This window comes from Idiotropiscis lumnitzeri, chromosome 3 (assembly GCF_059441095.1).
Source record: "Idiotropiscis lumnitzeri isolate Australia: NSW breed Sydney's pygmy pipehorse chromosome 3, RoL_Ilum_1.0, whole genome shotgun sequence".
Lineage (NCBI taxonomy): Eukaryota > Metazoa > Chordata > Actinopteri > Syngnathiformes > Syngnathidae > Idiotropiscis > Idiotropiscis lumnitzeri.
In genome coordinates, this window is record NC_142393.1 from 22,106,476 (window position 1) to 22,124,700 (window position 18,225).

At 42.0% G+C, this 18,225-nt stretch overlaps 3 protein-coding genes across 4 annotated transcripts; 2 read left to right on the top strand and 1 right to left on the bottom strand.

The window, feature by feature from the left end:
• The first annotated feature begins 1,031 nt into the window (after window positions 1-1,031).
• On the top strand, window positions 1,032-5,869 carry f2 (coagulation factor II (thrombin)). The gene is made up of 15 exons (XM_088290349.1): window positions 1,032-1,149; window positions 1,347-1,427; window positions 1,502-1,581; window positions 1,659-1,683; window positions 1,897-1,962; window positions 2,038-2,146; window positions 2,218-2,354; window positions 2,915-3,208; window positions 3,291-3,407; window positions 3,517-3,643; window positions 4,294-4,461; window positions 4,539-4,712; window positions 5,035-5,213; window positions 5,304-5,374; window positions 5,454-5,869. Exons 1-15 carry the CDS (start codon window positions 1,089-1,091, stop codon window positions 5,601-5,603), a joined length of 1,839 nt encoding a protein of 612 aa, XP_088146475.1. The 5' UTR covers window positions 1,032-1,088; the 3' UTR covers window positions 5,604-5,869.
• On the bottom strand, window positions 4,859-14,417 carry LOC148340397 (uncharacterized). 2 transcript variants are annotated; one of them, XM_088290348.1, is made up of 11 exons: window positions 14,341-14,417; window positions 12,814-13,016; window positions 12,593-12,655; window positions 12,099-12,191; window positions 11,921-12,019; window positions 11,140-11,263; window positions 10,797-11,058; window positions 10,583-10,724; window positions 9,050-9,554; window positions 8,315-8,770; window positions 4,859-7,058 (listed from the first exon to the last, which is right to left on the bottom strand). In XM_088290348.1, exons 2-11 carry the CDS (start codon window positions 12,949-12,951, stop codon window positions 6,853-6,855), a joined length of 2,088 nt encoding a protein of 695 aa, XP_088146474.1. In that variant the 5' UTR covers window positions 12,952-13,016; window positions 14,341-14,417; the 3' UTR covers window positions 4,859-6,852. The 2 variants fall into 2 exon arrangements, with proteins under 2 accessions (XP_088146474.1, XP_088146473.1); XM_088290347.1 differs by having other exon boundaries at window positions 4,860-7,058; window positions 14,288-14,414.
• Window positions 14,418-15,324: 907 nt separating this feature from the next.
• On the top strand, window positions 15,325-17,934 carry LOC148340398 (uncharacterized). The gene is made up of 4 exons (XM_088291153.1): window positions 15,325-15,747; window positions 16,029-16,259; window positions 16,513-16,611; window positions 17,195-17,934. Exons 1-4 carry the CDS (start codon window positions 15,493-15,495, stop codon window positions 17,303-17,305), a joined length of 696 nt encoding a protein of 231 aa, XP_088147279.1. The 5' UTR covers window positions 15,325-15,492; the 3' UTR covers window positions 17,306-17,934.
• Window positions 17,935-18,225: the final 291 nt, after the last annotated feature.

Genomic DNA, 18,225 nt, shown 5'->3' on the forward strand with positions numbered 1-18,225 from the left:
CTGAGATTTATACATTATTAAGATCAACCGGCTGCTTGATGGGGAAAGGGATGACGAGAACAGAAGAAAGGCCTCTGAAGCTGAACATTTATACTGCTGGCACATTTGAAGAGCTCGGTACAAAAGTACAAAATGGTCACGGTGATGTCAGAAAGGGGACGGCAGGGTGAAGATCATCATGCAACCGTCTGTTAGATGAGTTTAGCTTACCAACGACATCTCTTGATCATCTGAATACACATCTAAAACCTGGTAATATAGTCCCACTATATAGCACAGCCAGAGAATGAAATTATTTCCATTTCAAGACAGTGCATCCAGATAATCAGATTTCCATCCAAACAGAACACCACACCTCAATAATCAAATTACACCAGTGGGACTGTACAAGGACTCAAATACATGAAAGCTACCAACCTGCAAGGTTCGAGTGGACACCGAGAAGTAGTTGTATGGGAATATTTTGCCAGTTAATGTGCATTTAGTTCAACAGTTAAAGAGTTGTCAATAAAGCCCATCTAGACAAACTTGCTGTTGGCTTCTCACACCATCCTAGCAACAAACGAAAGATGGACTCCAGACCTGAGGGATGGATTTAGCGTTAGTTCGGATGAGGCCAATACAATACAACACAGCAAAAACAGATTTAAAATGGGACTGAAAAGAGAAAATATCCTCACATCTGCCATGGTACCTGGCGGGATCACGGAGATTAAGCTTTTTTATTTTAAACTAAAATAAATGTGTTGGGAAATGCACCGGTCTAAATATATTTGAATTAGATTAGTGGATATGGCTTTGTAAACATTTTCCATTTTGATGTAATTATGCTATTACGTGTTGTTTTGGAAAAGCGCAACATGCAAATTGATTTGAACGTCATTCGCTGATGTTAACACAAATGGCAAATTTGCCTGCGACACCAGGTATCGGGAGCTGGATGAGTAAGAATAAAAAAAAAAAAGTGTGCCTCATCAACCTGAATCATACTTTGACCTTGTAGTCAATATTCCCGCCCACCAGATGACGCGGGTCTACAAAGAGACTTAACAAATTTGGTTTGGCGATTCTGCTTGGCGGTGTAGATCATGGTGAGACCAGCGGCTTTTCTACTCCTGTTCCTGCTACACGGCTGTCTGACAGAACATGGTATTTGATGCTTCTACTTTCTTTCGTACCAGTAGTGAAATGAAAATATCAGGATTTTTTTTTTTTAGAACATCAGGTACAAAATAAATCAGTTTCACAAACCCTGACTCAAGACCAAATGGTCAAAGTAGCAAGAGCACTTCTGAGAAGAACCCAGGTTTATGTTCTAAAATCACATTTACAATTTGTTTCTGTAGTTTTTCTTGACAGCCAGCGGGCTTCCGAGGTTCTGATCCGTATGCGACGAGCCAACCAGCTGTTTGAGGAGGTGAAACCAGGTAAGCAACCTGCTCCCCGACAGAAAAGAACCAAACTCAGTCGACATGGGTCAGTTTTTGACTGTTGTGCTCAGGGAACCTGGAGCGAGAATGCATCGAGGAAATCTGTGACCACGAAGAGGCCCGAGAAGTGTTTGAACAGCCAGACAAAACAGTACGAGAACACTCATTTTGACTCGCTGATTGTGAGAGCTACTCGGAGTTTAATTATGATTTGGGAATTCTTTTCAGGAAGACTTCTGGCAGAAATATCAAGGTGAGTACATTAGCATGTAGCATCCAGTGTAGCGAGGTTGTCCTACTTCTGCAAAAACACCAGAAAGAAGAAGCTAGTGCAGCTGGAAAAAGTTTGTGGTTACGTTCGATTCAGGTTCTTTGACTTGTTGAGAAGTTTAATCAAACACGAACAAAGTCCAGAGAAGCTGAACTCACACAAGCACACAAACTGTGCAAATGTGTCACTCTACAGACTGCAAGGGAACAACACTGGTACGAACACAGTCCAACATCGACTTGGTCAAAGATTGTATAAAAGGTAAAAGCAGATATAAGTAAAGGTGGTCGTTGATATCGAAGCGTCATTCGTTCAGCGTATGTTTTTGGTGCCCAGGTCTGTGCATTTCCGGCAAAGGACTCAACTATGAAGGAAACATCCACATCACTAAATCTGGTAGACTCTGTCAAAGATGGAATAACGGCTTCCCGCATCCCATAATAAGGTATCGGCTCTTATTGAGTGAGGCACGCGCACACAAATATGAGCTAAAAAAAAAAACGTGTCTCTCTGCAGGGAATTCAACGCTTCAGAACCAGACAGCATCCTAAAGGAGAATTACTGTCGGAACCCAGACGGACGAGATGGCGGACCCTGGTGTTTCACTCAGGACCCATTGCTGCCAAAGGAGACTTGCAGAGTTCCAATATGTGGCAAGTCTCATTAACGCACTAAGGATGACTTTGTGTGTTAGACTGTACAGAAAGTTAGATTTGTGACAGGTGTGGGCAAGCTATGGCCCGGGGGCCACATGCGGCCCGTTAAACGTTTTAATCCGGTCCGCCGAACTTGAAAAAAATTAAATGAATAAACCTTGTTAATGTTTTATTTTCTAAATACTATGGGTTTTCAAAGACATATATATTGCTGTAATGCTTTTGTTCACTTTCATTTAAAATTAAATGTATTTTCTTTCTCAGATGAGGTGAGGTTGCCAAAACACTCTGCTCCTGGTCTGGCCCCTCTGTCAAATTTTAGAACCCATTGTGGCCCACCAATCCAAAAGTTTGCCCACCCCTGATTTGTGAGCATCAAACTGCCTCAGCAGGACAATCTCTCTAACTCACTGTTGCCTCTTGACAAGGGGAGCATTTACGACCCGGTGTCCATTTAATAGCATAAAGTTTGAATACCCCTACCTTAGAGTTATGGGAAAATGGTCTTAAGATACATTAGAGGAAGATGTTGTATCATGTATTGTTTTTCCTTCCAGGGGAAACCTTTGTCCCCCCCACTGTGGCCCCTGCACCAAAAAGCTCGAGCGACTGTTTACTGGAAAATGGCGTGGACTACACTGGCGACATGGCCGTCACCCTGGGGGGCCACACCTGCCTGCAATGGTCTCTGCCCGAAGTCAAGAAGCTGAGCCAGGGCAAGGACTTTTTACCTGAGGTCAATCTAGAGGGCAACAAGTGTCGTAACCCTGACAGCGACCCAGAGGGCCCATGGTGCTATGTTCAGCTATCTGGGAATGTGACAATGGATTACTGCAACCTCCAGCTGTGTGGTAAATATGATGCCCGTGGCCCCATTTCAACCAGTGCAGCACGCCGATGAGGGCTTTTGTCTTTGCATCTTTTCACATGCAGAAGAAGAGCTGATTGACTATGAGTCGCCACCAGAGACTGAGGGCCGCGAGCGCTCTGTCCATGCACCCGCCAAGAAGGCATTTTTTAACCCTCGGACATTTGGGCAAGGGGAGACTGGTAAGATATTCCTCCTCTTATTTGCTTGCCACAACATGAGTAAGCACAATGACATTTAGTTGATATCTGGTGGAAAAAAATTGATGTTCCTGAGCTCGCTATGTTGCAGTGTGTGGAGAGCGCCCCCTGTTTGAAAAGCAAAACAAAGAGGATGCCAATGAGAAGGAGCTGCTGGCGTCATACCAACAACAGCGCATCGTCGGGGGTGACGACGCTGAGGTGTCCTCTGCGCCATGGTAACCAGACTTGGATTAGCATAGAAACTTGAGTTAATTGGAGTTAAGTCACACCTCTTGTTAGTCAAAATGCTAAATCTATCATGATTAGTTAGTGCTCTACCCTCTCTTCTCATGCAATGTCCTATTTCAAATTCTTACTGGGCATGAGCAGACTAGATTCAGGAAGAGGGTTGTCACTTGAAAAACAAATGTGTTGGCCGTTGTGTGGAAAATGAAGTTGTTATTTCAGTGAAGGTAAGAGAAAAATAGATCTTATTAAAACTACCTAGAGTTTTAGCCTTTTTCGCCGAGGTCCGACAGTGAACATAACCGACAACTGCCGAGTGACATGAGTGATGCCTTTCATCGCGAAGATGGATCCAAGTGGTCCAAATGGTAACCTGTTTTAAATGCTGATTCATTTTATGATCAATAAGAGAGAGGTGATTCGCTTGTTAGACAAAAATCTCCCTGAAGGATTTTAAGGGCTGTTTATTGTAGCTCAGGACGGATCATTTTCTCCAATTGACTTTTTAGTTGATGATTAAACATATTCATTGTTTGCAGCACACGGATGTGGAGGGCCCAATAATTAGGTTTGCTTTGGGCTTTTGAATGGATAAATGGTCCTGAGTGATATGGAGATAAAAGGTATCCATGTCCTTCAGGCAGGTGATGCTCTACAAACGAAGCCCTCAGGAGCTGCTGTGCGGCGCTAGCCTTATCAGCGACCAGTGGATCCTCACAGCCGCTCACTGCATCCTGTACCCACCCTGGAACAAGAATTTCACCACCAACGACATCTTGGTGCGCCTTGGCAAACACAACAGGGCCAAGTAAGACCAAACTTTCCCTTGACACCACATGCATCAATTTTGTGGGCGACGCGCCAGTGATGCCTTTTGTTTTTCAGGTTTGAACGCAACATTGAGAAGATTGTTGCGATTGACAAAATCATCGTCCACCCAAAGTACGACTGGAAGGTGAATCTGAACCGAGACATCGCACTACTACACATGAGGCGGCCCATCATCTTCACCGACCAGATCCACCCCGTTTGCCTCCCCAACAAGAAGGTGGCCAAAATGTGAGACCACACGCGCTTAAACTTTGACATCTAAATGGAGTAGTCTGTCGGCCGGTCTTCTTTCCTGTGGTAGAAGACAGTGAGGTGGTGGTACCAAAGGAAGATTCTGCTGATACAAGCTTATCAAAAACTGATAACTTTATTTACAGCAATTATCAGCGCTTGAGAGGTCTGGCAATTAGTTGTATGAGTGCAAGTCGCTGAATGAATTTGTTCACGAGTGTCTAGTTCAGTAGCGTTGCTCGGTGTGCGGCGGGCCTTCAGCTTTTATGATCTTGTCAGAATAACGGACTCTCGATTGACATTTTTCAATTGCCGACAGGCTGATGAATGCAGGATTCAACGGGCGAGTGACCGGCTGGGGAAACCTGAAGGAAGCCTGGAGCCCATCTGCGAGAGCTTTGCCTACAGTTCTTCAGCAAATCCATCTACCTATTGCAGATCAGAGCACCTGCAAAAGATCGACTTCCGTCAGGATCACTGACAACATGTTCTGCGCTGGTATGATTTGTTTGCGCCAAACCCGTTTTTTTTTTTTTCTAAACCTGTTGGGCCAAAAAGCCATCCTTAAACTACATTGATCCCTGTTAGGATATAAACCTGAAGACTCTGAACGAGGTGACGCCTGCGAGGGAGACAGCGGGGGACCATTTGTGATGAAGGTGAGAGCAACATCATCATCATCAATCAACTCTATCATTGAGAGATACTAGTTTGAAAGTCTTTTTGTTGTTGTTGCAGCATCCAGCAGAAAACCGTTGGTACCAGATTGGCATTGTGTCGTGGGGTGAAGGCTGCGACCGCGATGGGAAGTACGGCTTCTTCACGCATGTTTTCAGGATGAGCAGGTGGATGAGGAAAGTCATTGAAAACTCAGATGACGACGAATAGATGCCAAATAAAGTTCATCCCGTTCAGAAATGACTTTGATTGATAGGACACAACATGCTGCGTCAATCTCTGCCGCGACATTCATCGTTATTTACAATAAAATGCAGATTTAAAAAAACAAAAAAACAAAGGAAAATCATAATGTATGAGCTGTATCAGACTTAACGCTAGCCAACATATACGGCGCAGCTAAACAAATGTCATTTTGATGTCATTTGTACTTCATATTATGCATTTATGAAATAAATTGTTTTAGTTTGCTGTGAGACATTTGCATATGTTGTTACTAAGTGTTATTTTATATCCTCAGACAAGTTTGATCATTGTTTCATAGAGCCTAGTTAAAGACCAAGTGTGAAGTCATTTCAGAAAATGCCAAATTAAATCTTTTCATGTCACAAAGTAATTACACCTAATACATATAATAAAGCATGACAATTTATTAGGTATATTTGACAAAATAATAGTTTTTCCAAAGTGAGATTCGCCATGCTACGGGTATAATGGTGAGTGAGATGGAAGGAATGCCCCTTGAGGGTATCGGATGGTCCCTTGAAAAATGTGTTCCGATAATTTCTAACTGACCACTTCATGCCATAAAACTAAGAATCATCCCTGCAGCAATGACCTAATTGGCATGCGGGATGGTGCTGGTGTAAAGGGACAGGGTTTGGGGCATCCTTAAAATGAAGATATTTTGGGGTAGAGAGCCGTATAACTCCAAACAGAAACTTTGTGAGGCAATTTGTGAATCCTCAAACGAGCGACTTACAATTTCAATGGATGAAAGTTATATAAAGTGGTACAGAAAAGAGACTCAATTTTTAACATGGAATTTGATTGGCAAAGCTGTTATGGATCGAAAAGATCTCTAAGTAAATCACAAATTTTACAACCTATTTGTTTTTTTATTTTTTTTTTGCAAACTGCGGTGTGTGATGAATTCATTCTGGAAAATATTTTAAGTAATGAGCAATTTACATAAAAAGACAATGTTGAGATTGTGGCGGCTTAGTTCGAAAAAAAAAACAAAAAAACAAAATCCCTGAATATCACTAAAAAATAGTATAAATAAAATAGTTCTTGATGACACAACTAAAATGATATTCACAGTAAATGTCATTGGCCATTAAGGCAAATTAACAAAAACAGTAAATGCACAATAATTTGGAACACGGTGTAGTTCAAACAAACAAAAAAAAGCATTCATGAAAACTATCATTTAAAGAAGTTGAAGTGAAAAAGAGTGTCAAACTTTGTCAGGGGCCATCGCTTCGCCGCCAGCCGGCCCATGTGTCAACAGGTGTCTGTTAAGGTGAGTCCTGCGAGTGTAACTCTTGGGACACAAAACGCAGGCATATGGACGATTGGTGCTGTGACACAACAAGTGTTTCTTCAAGTCGAACTTCCTCCGTAAGCATTTTCCACATTCGGGACAGGAGAAGGGCTTCTCGCCTAGATGACAAGCATTTCACAAAAATCAGCCACATTTACATTTAGGACACCAAACATAAACCTGATTTACAAAGATCCGAAAAAGCGAAGCAAAATTGCCAGTTCACTCTAAAGGTGCTTACACAATGCACATATTTTTCAAAGGGCCGACAGCTGGGTAAGGAGCAGGTATGACGCTGGCACGGTGCAAGCTTGCCCATATTTGGCATTGGGTGCCAAACAACCCAATAGATAGTAGTTCCTTTTCTCATTGATTTGGGCGTAGTTACAACTTCATGAAGACAGAATCGAAGTCTGATAGGGATCTTTGACCATTCCGCTTTGTACACGTTCTCAAAATCCAGTGACCTGGGTCCTCTCCTCTGCCCTTTTCTCTTGAGCTCACTCCACAGGTTTTCAATGGGGTTGAGGTCTGGGGACTGCGAAGGTAATGGGAGGAGCTTAACCCCGTGTCTGGTGAACCATTTGTACAGTTTTTAGTATGAGAGTATGCTTCTGCAATTTAAAATTGATTTCAAGAATTTTAACACATTTCAAACAGAGGCGCCAACAATTATGAAGGCCACAACAAATATGTAATTAAGTATAATACTTGATGTGAAAAAAATATTTTTTAACAAAAAGTGTTTTAAAATTCATTGTACATAAATGTAAGATCGCATGGTTAGATTCGGCCTCTTTGGCGTGTATGATTAAACAGAACAGCTTGAGCGAGGCTGTTCACTTGCTGATAGATTAAATACATTGAATGAAAAAATAAGATATATAATACAGGATCAGCCGGTAGGGCCTGTGACAAAATCCTGGAGACAAAGTTTTGAAAGTGCATTGGGGTACCCAGATGAACATTGAACATTTTCAGGACGGGGCACCAAAGGTCAAACAGGTAAATTTTTGAAAAATACCAAATTATTCGTCTTGTCACAACAAATCCAAAAATGTGTACTTTGATATGCATCCAAACCTCAAATAAAAATGAAAAATTTAAAGCAATAATTATCTCCCTAACTTCTCAGGCTCAACAGCATCTCTTAAAAAGTTAATTGAAAATGTAAAATAAGTTATTCTCTGAGGTTTACCCGATTTGAAGACAATCTCCTATTGGCCAGCACGTTAAAAAAAAAAACAAAGCACATGCCAATACTTCAAGATGCCAAATATCTGCACCGATAATTGTCCCGGTAGATGATCAGTCTATTCGGAGTGCAAACCTTGAGCAAATCAGGCCCTTAAAAGTACAGAGCAGGTGAACGTACCGGTGTGGATGCGGCGATGTTCACTCAGGTGGCCGGAGTTGGCGAAGGACTTCCCACACTCCTGGCAGGTGTACGGCCGTTCACCTGTGTGAATCCGCATATGTTTCTGCAAGTCGCCTCCGGACGGCCAACCCTTGCCGCAAACAGTGCACACATACGGCCGCTCCCCGGTATGCTGCCGCACGTGCACATTGAGGCCAGCGAGTGCAGTGAAATCTTTGGAACAGTAGGGACAGCGATGCGGCCGTTCGCCACTGTGCGTCCTCAGGTGGCCCTCCAGCCCGTCACGGGTCTTGAAGCATTTGCCGCACTGAGGGCATAGGAATCGACTGTCTGTGTTGTGACTCGCTCTGTGGGACTGAAGACCGGTGAGCGAGGCGTACGTCTTGTCGCACTTGTCGCACTGGTATGAACGGGGCGTGTGAGAGCGCTGGTGGATACGAAGGAGAGTCACACCTGCAGAGAATTAGACACGGGAAACACAACTTAGTGACATCAAGCAAGAGAGCTTGATCAAGTTTGATCTCATTCATATTCAGTGTTGGAAAATAATGAAGTTGACCAAAATACTGAGCGCTCCAAGTACAACCTATAATGACAATTTGACAAACACTAACATTATGCAGCGTTTGAAAGATACTACGGTCACAATTGGAACTCCTATCTCAAGGCACCATTGTACCAAAGTCTTCTGTGCTTCTACTTCAGTATTTTTGTCACCTGTGTCCACATTACCTGTAAAGGTCTGCTCACAGAAACGGCAACGAAAGCACGGCTCAGCACCCTCCACCGTGTGTGTCTGAAGATGACGCAGCAGCTGCGATTGCGAGCTGAACGTTTGAGTGCACACGGTGCAGTTTAGGTCAAGCGGCCGGTGACGCAGGCGGTGGGCGTCTCTCTCTTTGGCCGACCCGAACTCTTTGCCGCACTGAGCGCAGATGTAACCGCTGTTGTCACCGTGAGTCTGTTTGTGATTGGTCAAACTGGATAGATGAAGGAACTCCTTGTCACATTGGCCACATCGAAAGACGGGCCGGACACGGTGGGTGCGCTGGTGCGACAGCAACTCTGCTTTGGTGCTGAAGATATCATCGCACTGGAAACACATGTGGCTTCTGGTGAAGCGGAGGGATTTTTGTTGGGGCGCCTTATCACCAGCATGTGCTTCAGCCTGGCGTGCCGTTACAGCTGTGGCAACGGAGGAGCCACAAGACTTGCTGGTATGCAGGTGACGTATCACCTGCAGACAAACATCTCATTAGTTCGATCAGTGTTTTTAGGCCAATTACATCAGGGTAAAATTCAGATAAAAGATCAACCCAAAAGCATAACTAAAAGAGCTTTTTGTGGTCTCTTCAATGCTTACAACAATGAAGATGTCAATTACAGGCAGAACAATTGACTATTATGCAATAGTATCTTATTGTTTTGGACAATTTTTCACTTATTATTTTTTTGGGGTTGAGGGGCTTGAATGTCTTTATCTTTGTCTCATGTTGTAATGTGTTAATGTGTATTCAAAAAAAAAAGAGAAAAAAATGGTTATGATTGTTAGACCTTGTGCCCTATTTTCGCACCTGGCGCAAATTAACATTGAACTGTGTAAACTGAAAACTGTGTGCATGCTTTTCTTTTACTTTTTTAGACGGGCAGCTTGTGGAAGCAGAAATAGACCCAATGCAGTTTATATAAAAGATTGTTTATAAGGAACTGCAAGCAGACGTACACTGCGGATGACCTAAAGTTGGCGGTCACCAAACACTGCGGTGAAGAAGGTACTTGAAGCACCTTTCACCCTGATCATTGGTGTTGGGTTCATTTTTAATGTAGATTTTCTTTAGCCTAAATTCTGGTTTGGTTAAACCTTTCAGAATTTAAAGACACCGGGAGTCACAAATGTTGCGCTCGAAATCGGGTAGGGAGCCCTCAAGAACCACATGAGCAGCCTGTGGGTCTGTCCTAAAAATACCTCGCCAGCTATGGGACATTGTGAATTTCTAGGACTGTTGTGGAAAATTTCAGCAAAGTGGATTTCAGAAGCGTAGCATCCCATGATTACTGACAGCCCTTTCCATTAATCAACACCCACACGTTGCCTCTTTTTCTGAGAATTTTCTTCCGAAGTACGGTACTTGAATCATGTGGTGCCATTGCATTTTTGACAATGAGGTATTGCAATACTTTTGTACTCCCAGTATACAGTGCAACTTTAAAGTTTGTTCTGCTTGAGCTAGTTTTGGTTGTGAGAGTTTGGGGACAGAGACTCACGTGAGAGCGGTAGATGAAATGTTTCCCACAATGTGGACATTTGTGAGCCACTCGCTGAGAATGTTGGGAGATACTGTATATGGCACCAGAGCGCGACTGATCCGACAGTTGTCCTGATTGGTTTGCGTCTGAGTCCTCCACTCTGGTTGGGAAAGTTGATTAGAAAGATATGTGAAATGTGGCATGGGTAACATCAGGCATGAAAAGATCTCACCTGTCTTCCTCCAGGTTTACAGAATCCACGGCTGAGATGATGTTGGACTTGGGTTCGGATGGTGATGGCATCTGGCCTGTCACTGTCTCCTCTTTTTCATCTTCCATCATCACAGTTACCTCCACATCCACGTCCAGGGCAGGATTCGTGTGGGGATCTGATTGGACTTGTAGACTGAGGTGAGGAGGCTCAGGATTGGTCAGCTTTGTGATGAGAGGGTGCAACCAAACAGAGTGGAGGATGTTCTCTGTGTCGCAATCAACTGTATAAAACAAGACCAATGTTTTTCCAAATGTGGCTTCAACCAAAACACAAGCCGCACCGCCGGATGGATGATTTCTACCTGCGGGAGTGACTTGACCCAACCGACAGCTCTGATTACTCAGAAGTATTTTCAGGTCCTCCCTGTCAGCTAGACTGAGACAGTCATCCAGGCCATTGGGGACAGCACTGAGCCATGTCGCTGCCTGAAAAAAACAAATGCTTATTATTAGGGGTGCACAATATATTGAAAAATAAATCAATATTGCGATAATGAGCTAAGCAATTTTCATATCGCAAAGACATGCAATAATTTTCTTATGGAATTGTATGCTTTTCTCTAATTTGAACAGTCAAATTCAAACTTAAATGCGCATCACCACCCAATAGTTGGACATTAGCGTGGGGAATTCTAATTAATTAGCTAAGAACACATTGAGTTAGCTTATTTTGTTGTATGAAAAAATGTACTTCTTTCATTAGATAATAAAAATTTAATTTCCTTACGTACATGTTAAATATCGCAATAATATCACTATAGTCAACATCCATATCACATATCGCATGTTTTTCCAGTATAGTGCACTCCGAGTGCCTATAGTTGGTCCATGTGTGAGTGTAACTGAGCAGCAGTTTTTCACAGTTTAGTGTGTGAATGGGGAGGAAAGTATGTTATCATATAACAATTATTTTTCCACCCGCCTTTTCTGACACGCACATGCTTCATTTCAACAATTCATTTACTTACATAGCCGTTAAGTTCAGCCACATTTTTGTCAGCAGTCACAAGCAATTTCTACAGAAACTGCATTTTCTAGTTTCTTTTATTGTCTTAAGATAGTCAACAGTAAGCCAGTCCATACCTGTTTGAAGTCAGGGACAGAAAAAAGCTGTTCCAACCGGGCCAAGAAGTCAGAGAGAAGAGTCTGGAGAGCCTCGTCAAACGACTCATTGAACACATCCTTAAAAAGGAAAGCCAAAAAGGAGAGTGAAAAGACAGGCTAATCTTAAGACATGGCATCTTCTTGCTGCTACACTGACCTGCAAGAGGCACTGTCTGTCCACCGGATTTGTTTTTTCACGCAGAGTCAATAGAGCAGAATCACAGTTGACAATCTGTGAGCCTGCACTTAGCTGGGAAACAAAAATGACAAAAGTGAAGCACAGTTTGATCATGTCAAATTCACAATGACTATGTTCATGTGCAATCAGGTTATTTCACTACCTTATTAGTCTGTCTACTGTTTCCACATTTTTCTGTGAAGCCTGAGTTTACATGCACTGGATAATTTTGATCTTTGGCCAAACTGATGTTTGCATGGCTGAATGGATCATTTGACATCTTTTGATATCACATGTAGTTGATGGAATTTTCTTTTTTTCCACAAAGGCGATCAGTCTTAATTGCTGCGTTTATAAGGATTATTTCGTGACAGCCCTCGTTTCAATCGATTATTTTTTTTTTAAGAGTGTGAAAATGATAAAACCTGACTGAAATGAAACTGAATGATAAACCCAGATTGTGTGTCGCTCACTGGTGCCCCAGAGAAGGAACGAATCGTGTCCTGAGTCTGCGGTTCACCATGGGAAAGGCTCACCTGTGATAGAAGATTAAACATTGTTGTATTTCTTAAAACTGTAATGGTATTTACATTTCGACGTGGGATTTTACTGTCATGAGAAAGAAAACAAAATCACAAACTGTGTTTTTGGTTGAAGAGATAAAACAAACTGGACAAGATTACTAGTAAGACACCTTGGCCCTAAGCGCAAGCAGCAGCAGGCTTCTCTGTTTTTCTGTCAGCAACTGGGGTACTGCCTCTGTCATCAGAGACACAAACTCTTCTAGAATCCCATAATTCTTGACACTCTGCTGCTCTGCCACCTGCCACATGGCCGCCGTCAGCAGTCGAAGAGGAGAGACGAGGAGACGCAGTGAGGAGAAGGAGAGTGGAGAGGCTGCGGAGTGAGAGTGCAAGTACAATTTATATTGAAATGACATGGGGAATATAATTATATTCAAATGTCGGTGGTAACAGTAGTCGATTAGTAGTAGTTTTATTTTACTTCAACTTAAGTGTATTTGTTAAGAAACAACACTTTTAGTCTGTTGTCACACTACATTCTGCTCAAAGACTTTGCAACACCGCACACACAGAAGCAGAGTTTTCAAAGTAACTCATTTATGTGAAGCATGCTTTTTCAAGAGCGTAAAGATCCATTCATTTTCCTAATCACTGATGTGTTTCTCTAGGAGCAATATATGTGTAATGACTCCCAAAAAACAAATTTATCCCACCAAGAAATAAACCTGCTAGTGGCTGAGTTTGCCTAACTTTGTAACTCTGTAAAGATTCATTGTAGTGTTGTTTTAGTTGAAGTGATATTCAACATTATAAATAAATTTTAAAAAAAGAATAAATAAATCACAAGTTACTCAACAATTATTCAGTGCGTCAGTATTTGTTTTTTTTTTCATCGCTGCTTTGTACTGTTACTTGAGTCATATTATTTTAATGTAAAAGTAGGGTACCATTGCTTGGTAATTTTTGCTACTCTACCCACCTCTGATTAAATCGTTCTACACACACATTTCACACGAGCCAATCAGCTGTGGCAAACTAAGACAATGATTGGCAATTGCTCTTGTACTAGACATCTGATGCTTACAATGTATAAATAAAGCTCAGTTGTGTACACTATTGCAACACTATATACTATATATTAGGGGGCAAAGGGAACGTTTCATGCACAATTCCATGGGAGGGTTTATGTATATATATATATATATATATATATATATATATATGTGTGTGTGTGTGCGTGTGAGGTAAATTGCCGTTTTTGTTTCTGTCTGTGAGGACTCTTACACGTCATGGCAATTGTAAATTCGACTGGAGCTTTCCAATTACTTTCCAAAAACGTCCAACAACGGCGATGTTGAGGCTCATAGAACGAATGGGATGATAATTTTCAATGGGACAAGGAAGTAAACAGAGACATAATTTCAATACTACGTTTATCTCTTAGTCAAATTATTACCAATTGCTATATCTAATTAACTTAACGGGTCAGAGAGTCACCAAACTTTTAAACTACTGCTGCTTTGTTTCATGGCATTTGAGTACTCGTGAGCTAACACAGTTGTATGCTAGCCGGCTAGCTATTTAGTCTGAAAAATGACGATCTGTCACGTAATACAATAAAAAATAAAATGGATCAACACGAACCCATTTTGATTTTTGGTCACTGACGGGAAATTCAAGTGAGTACAAACGCTCACAAATTATTTGCCTTCACAATGCAGTCCAACACGGGAGTCCATTATCATCATACCGGAAGTTTAAAATGAGGGAGAAGTACACATCCGACTTCATATCCTCCACGCACAGGCATATAATAGAATGGACTATGAAAGTACGCCTCTAGCGGCTGAACCGAGAGGGCAGCCATCTTACGTTGCCACTTTTATATTTTCACAGATTGAATTGGCCATTATCAATGTGCATTTAAATTTTGATGGCGATTGGTCACCATTCCAGACAACAATAAGGTGACAAGTCAATCAATATTACAATGCTTGCCTCCCTGCTGTGATGGAGACAGCTGAAAAGGAACAAAATAACAAGCCATGCTCCAAAAGTGGATGTTGTCTATTTGTCTTAGATCTCATCCCCGAACGGCACTAAATCACTAGAGAGTTTTTTAGTGAGGTGAATTTTCTAATGTATTTTTTTTTCATGCATACCTTTTATATAAGTGCCAATGTTAAGCCCATTAATGTGTCCCTTGAATGGTCAGCAGAGGATTCCCCACTTCTTAACATCAATATTTTTATTGGCTCCATTGAATTGCAGTTGGGTTATGTTATTGGGCCTGTCTTACACCAGAAAAATATCAGAGCACAGTAACACCAATAAATACAAAAATACTGAAGTTCATCTCACTGTAGTTGTTGACTTACTCGGTGTGAAATCTTGGCCTGTTTAATCACAAAACTCGTATTCCTATATAACTTAAATTACCAATACCATAATTCTAAATAAGTGAATATTTGAAAAAAAATGTAACAGCTGAAACATTAAATCTTTATAACGTATTCAACTGAATATCAGTTGTAAAGGATGACCCAACTTTATCAGAATTTTTTCATTTAGCAAACTGTCATGTTAGACTCCTTTCTCACCTCTGGGCTACTCTGACACAGATACATTAAGCCAGCTTTAGCCATCTTTGCCTAAATGGATTATCAGGCATTTGGCAAGCGCAACACAAGCAAAGAGATCGAAGCGCATTGCTAAACGAAGAACAGCATCCTATTTGTTTGTTCCAGCCAAGTTGCCACAACGGTGACCTTTTTCTGTCCATTATTACAACCTGAACGCTGGCCTGTTGATTAGCCCCTAGTTAGCTGACGAGAACCTCTCCTGATCTAATGGATTCTGAGGATGAAGGCAAGGTCTTTGCAGATGACCAGAACCCTGTGATTTCAGAGGAGGAAGAGGAGGACGAGGAGGAGGATGCCAAGATTTTCAATGCCTGGATGTTGCGGTACAGAGGTGGCGAGCAGCAGAAGACAACTGATGAGGAGAAGGATGAGGAGGGGGAAGAAACAAGAGCTGAAAGTAGAATCAGCATGGAGTCAGCAGCACGTCTTCAAACCAAGCGTCGATCATCGCTGCCATGTCCGGTAACATGCAACTCGTTGGATTCTTTGTTGCAGTACTTTTTTGGTTATGCTTAAAGAATGAAGCCATATTGTTTCCAGCCAACACTACGAAATAATTATATTGAGTGAAATTCCTCATTTTATGTGAAAGATGCAGGGCCTTGATGGCTCAAAAGATATATATTCGAATGATAATTTTAAACGGCATGAGAACCCGTTTGTGAATACGTTTGCACCCTCTGGTTATCGGTTAATTGCCGTTAGTTCCTGTGAATAAAATCCATTCTAATTGCCGTGTGCAGTCGACTCTCACAAGTATGCAGCTTGCTCAACTTCACTCCTGCACCCGGGCTCCCGTGACCGCCAAGACTCTGCTGCGACGTTCCTCCTCTCGCCGCCTGTTGCCCTCGCAGCAGGAGGGGGCCACCTGTGCACCTGTCACTGAGCGAAGACCATCGCTCATACCGACAATCCCAGAGGCCATTACGCCCGAGAGAAAGAGCCAGTTCAGGAGACGCAATGTCATGTCTTTGGTGGGTGAGCGCTGTGGCTACTCGTATATTTGCAAGGTCATACCGACCATACCTTGTGTCCCAAAAGATCAATTTGGGGTTTATTGGTGTCCATAGCGGAATGTCAAATACATTTGCATTTAATCTTTAAGAGGTGAGAAAAACGACTTGCTGGGCTAAAGTGGCAAACTCCGCCTTTAATGCTCAAACATTAATATTGAATGTTGAAATTGTTTTGCGTACAATAACAGAAATCTGCTTGTGTGCATTGCAGAGCGATGCGGACAGCATGTGTCTGATCTGCCACAACGACTTGAACCGCGGTGCTGGCGGTGTCCAAGAACTGCAGTGCACACACAGCTTCCACAGAGAGGTAATTACCAAATTAAGTCATTAACTGACACTTCTTATGTGAAAGGAAGGGAAGACACATTTACTAATATTAACCAAAATGATAAATGTCTGAAAACTATGCCCGATTCCCCTCATACCTATGATTAAGTTCTTTTAATGCATTTTCATGATCAATTTTCCAAAATCTTGTTTTTGCGTTATAAATTCTTTTTATCATTTTTGTAAACACCTTAATTTCTTTACTTTGCTTTAAAATGTCTTGAATTATTTTTTTTTGTAAATGCCTTTGAATGTTGTATTTCTAACTTTGTAAAGGACATTAAGTTAACTTGTGTATTAAATGTGCTAAACAAATAAAGTTGTCAAAATTCCATCTCCTGGAGGGCCGCTTTCCTGCATGCTTTCAATCTCACAATACCGCCGATTCAAATGATCAGCTCATCAGAAGAAACCTGATAAATATCCTGGGCATCTCCCCAGCCAGGAGAAATGGAAGACATGCAGCAAATCGGCCTTCCAAGACCGGAGTTTGACACCTGTACCCTACAGTATCTTCACTATTGTTTGGTTGAATGGGCATTTCTGTTTGCTTTGTCTTGCAGTGTATAGTGGAATGGTTATGGCGGAAACAATCCTGTCCTACATGTCACGTCCAAGTGCTCACGCCACAGCAGGCGTCCTACTGGAGCTCCACCAGGGTGATAGTGCCCTGAGAAAATAATCCACACCCAGCGGCGGCCCAGGCGGCAGCCGAGGCGGCCTTGAAAATTCAGCGGGGGATTTGATAAAGACCATATTCAGGACTACTGTGGGCACTAGGAGGCTGTGTTGATATTTACAGTTATTTTTTTCTACAATAATTCAACATTCAGTGTAAATTGCAATTGTCTGAAATATGTATGAATTTTCAATCGATTACCACTTTTGATGAGAAGCGGTTCAGATAATCGTTGGACCATTTTTGATAGTGACTGCTTGTAATATTAGTTACGTGTGCCTTTATCACAAACTACTGTTAGACTTGCAGTAGTTTGGGATAATGGCAGTGTTTGTACATTTTGTAAATAATCAGGGTGAGCTGACTAATTCTGTGACTGCAGGGCAGAGCTGCGTGCGTGTGCGTGTGCATGTACGAGTGTGAGAGAGAGAGAGAGAGAGAGAGAGAGAGAGAGAGAGAGAGAGAGACTGACTGCGCTGACCATTCTCCCATCACTCCTGCTCTTGTTTAATGTAATTAGAAAACATTTTAGAATTAGAAAAAATCTTTTTAATGTTTGAACTATTGATGTATAATAAATGCCAGTGTGCTAGTGAACCTCACTAGCTACACTTTAAAAGTGCACTAGTTGGTGTGGTGAGAGGATATGAGTTTAGTAGTCAGTAAACTTGACTCGCAATTGGTGAAAACGGGCTTAAATTCAACGTTGACCATTTTTGTTTTGTCATTGACGCAAATGATGTCTTAGCTCCATGGCCTTGTCAGAAACTTGCTTTGTGTGCATATTTGAAACACTGTAATATCCACACTGAGTCCATTAATGAAAATGGAAATAGACTTCTAGGCCAGGGATGTCAAACTCATTTTTGTGGACGGGCCACATCGTAGTTATGGTTTCCCTCCGAGGGCCGTTAT

What these genes read in the sequence shown, in the direction of transcription:
- LOC148340398 (XM_088291153.1), top strand. Translation starts at nt 15,493, where the DNA reads ATGGATTCTGAGGATGAAGGCAAGGTCTTTGCAGATGACCAGAACCCT. An exon ending in GACGCAATGTCATGTCTTTG is followed by an intron (nt 16,260 to 16,512) that starts GTGGGTGAGCGC and finishes TGTGCATTGCAG; the next exon opens with AGCGATGCGGACAGCATGTG. An exon ending in CACACAGCTTCCACAGAGAG is followed by an intron (nt 16,612 to 17,194) that starts GTAATTACCAAA and finishes TTTGTCTTGCAG; the next exon opens with TGTATAGTGGAATGGTTATG.
- LOC148340397 (XM_088290347.1), bottom strand. An exon ending in CTGTCCCTGACTTCAAACAG is followed by an intron (nt 11,264 to 11,920) that starts GTATGGACTGGC and finishes TGTTTTTTTCAG; the next exon opens with GCAGCGACATGGCTCAGTGC. An exon ending in GTAAACCTGGAGGAAGACAG is followed by an intron (nt 10,725 to 10,796) that starts GTGAGATCTTTT and finishes TTTCCCAACCAG; the next exon opens with AGTGGAGGACTCAGACGCAA.
- f2 (XM_088290349.1), top strand. Translation starts at nt 1,089, where the DNA reads ATGGTGAGACCAGCGGCTTTTCTACTCCTGTTCCTGCTACACGGCTGT. An exon ending in GTTTGAGGAGGTGAAACCAG is followed by an intron (nt 1,428 to 1,501) that starts GTAAGCAACCTG and finishes TGTTGTGCTCAG; the next exon opens with GGAACCTGGAGCGAGAATGC. An exon ending in TTCCCGCATCCCATAATAAG is followed by an intron (nt 2,147 to 2,217) that starts GTATCGGCTCTT and finishes GTCTCTCTGCAG; the next exon opens with GGAATTCAACGCTTCAGAAC.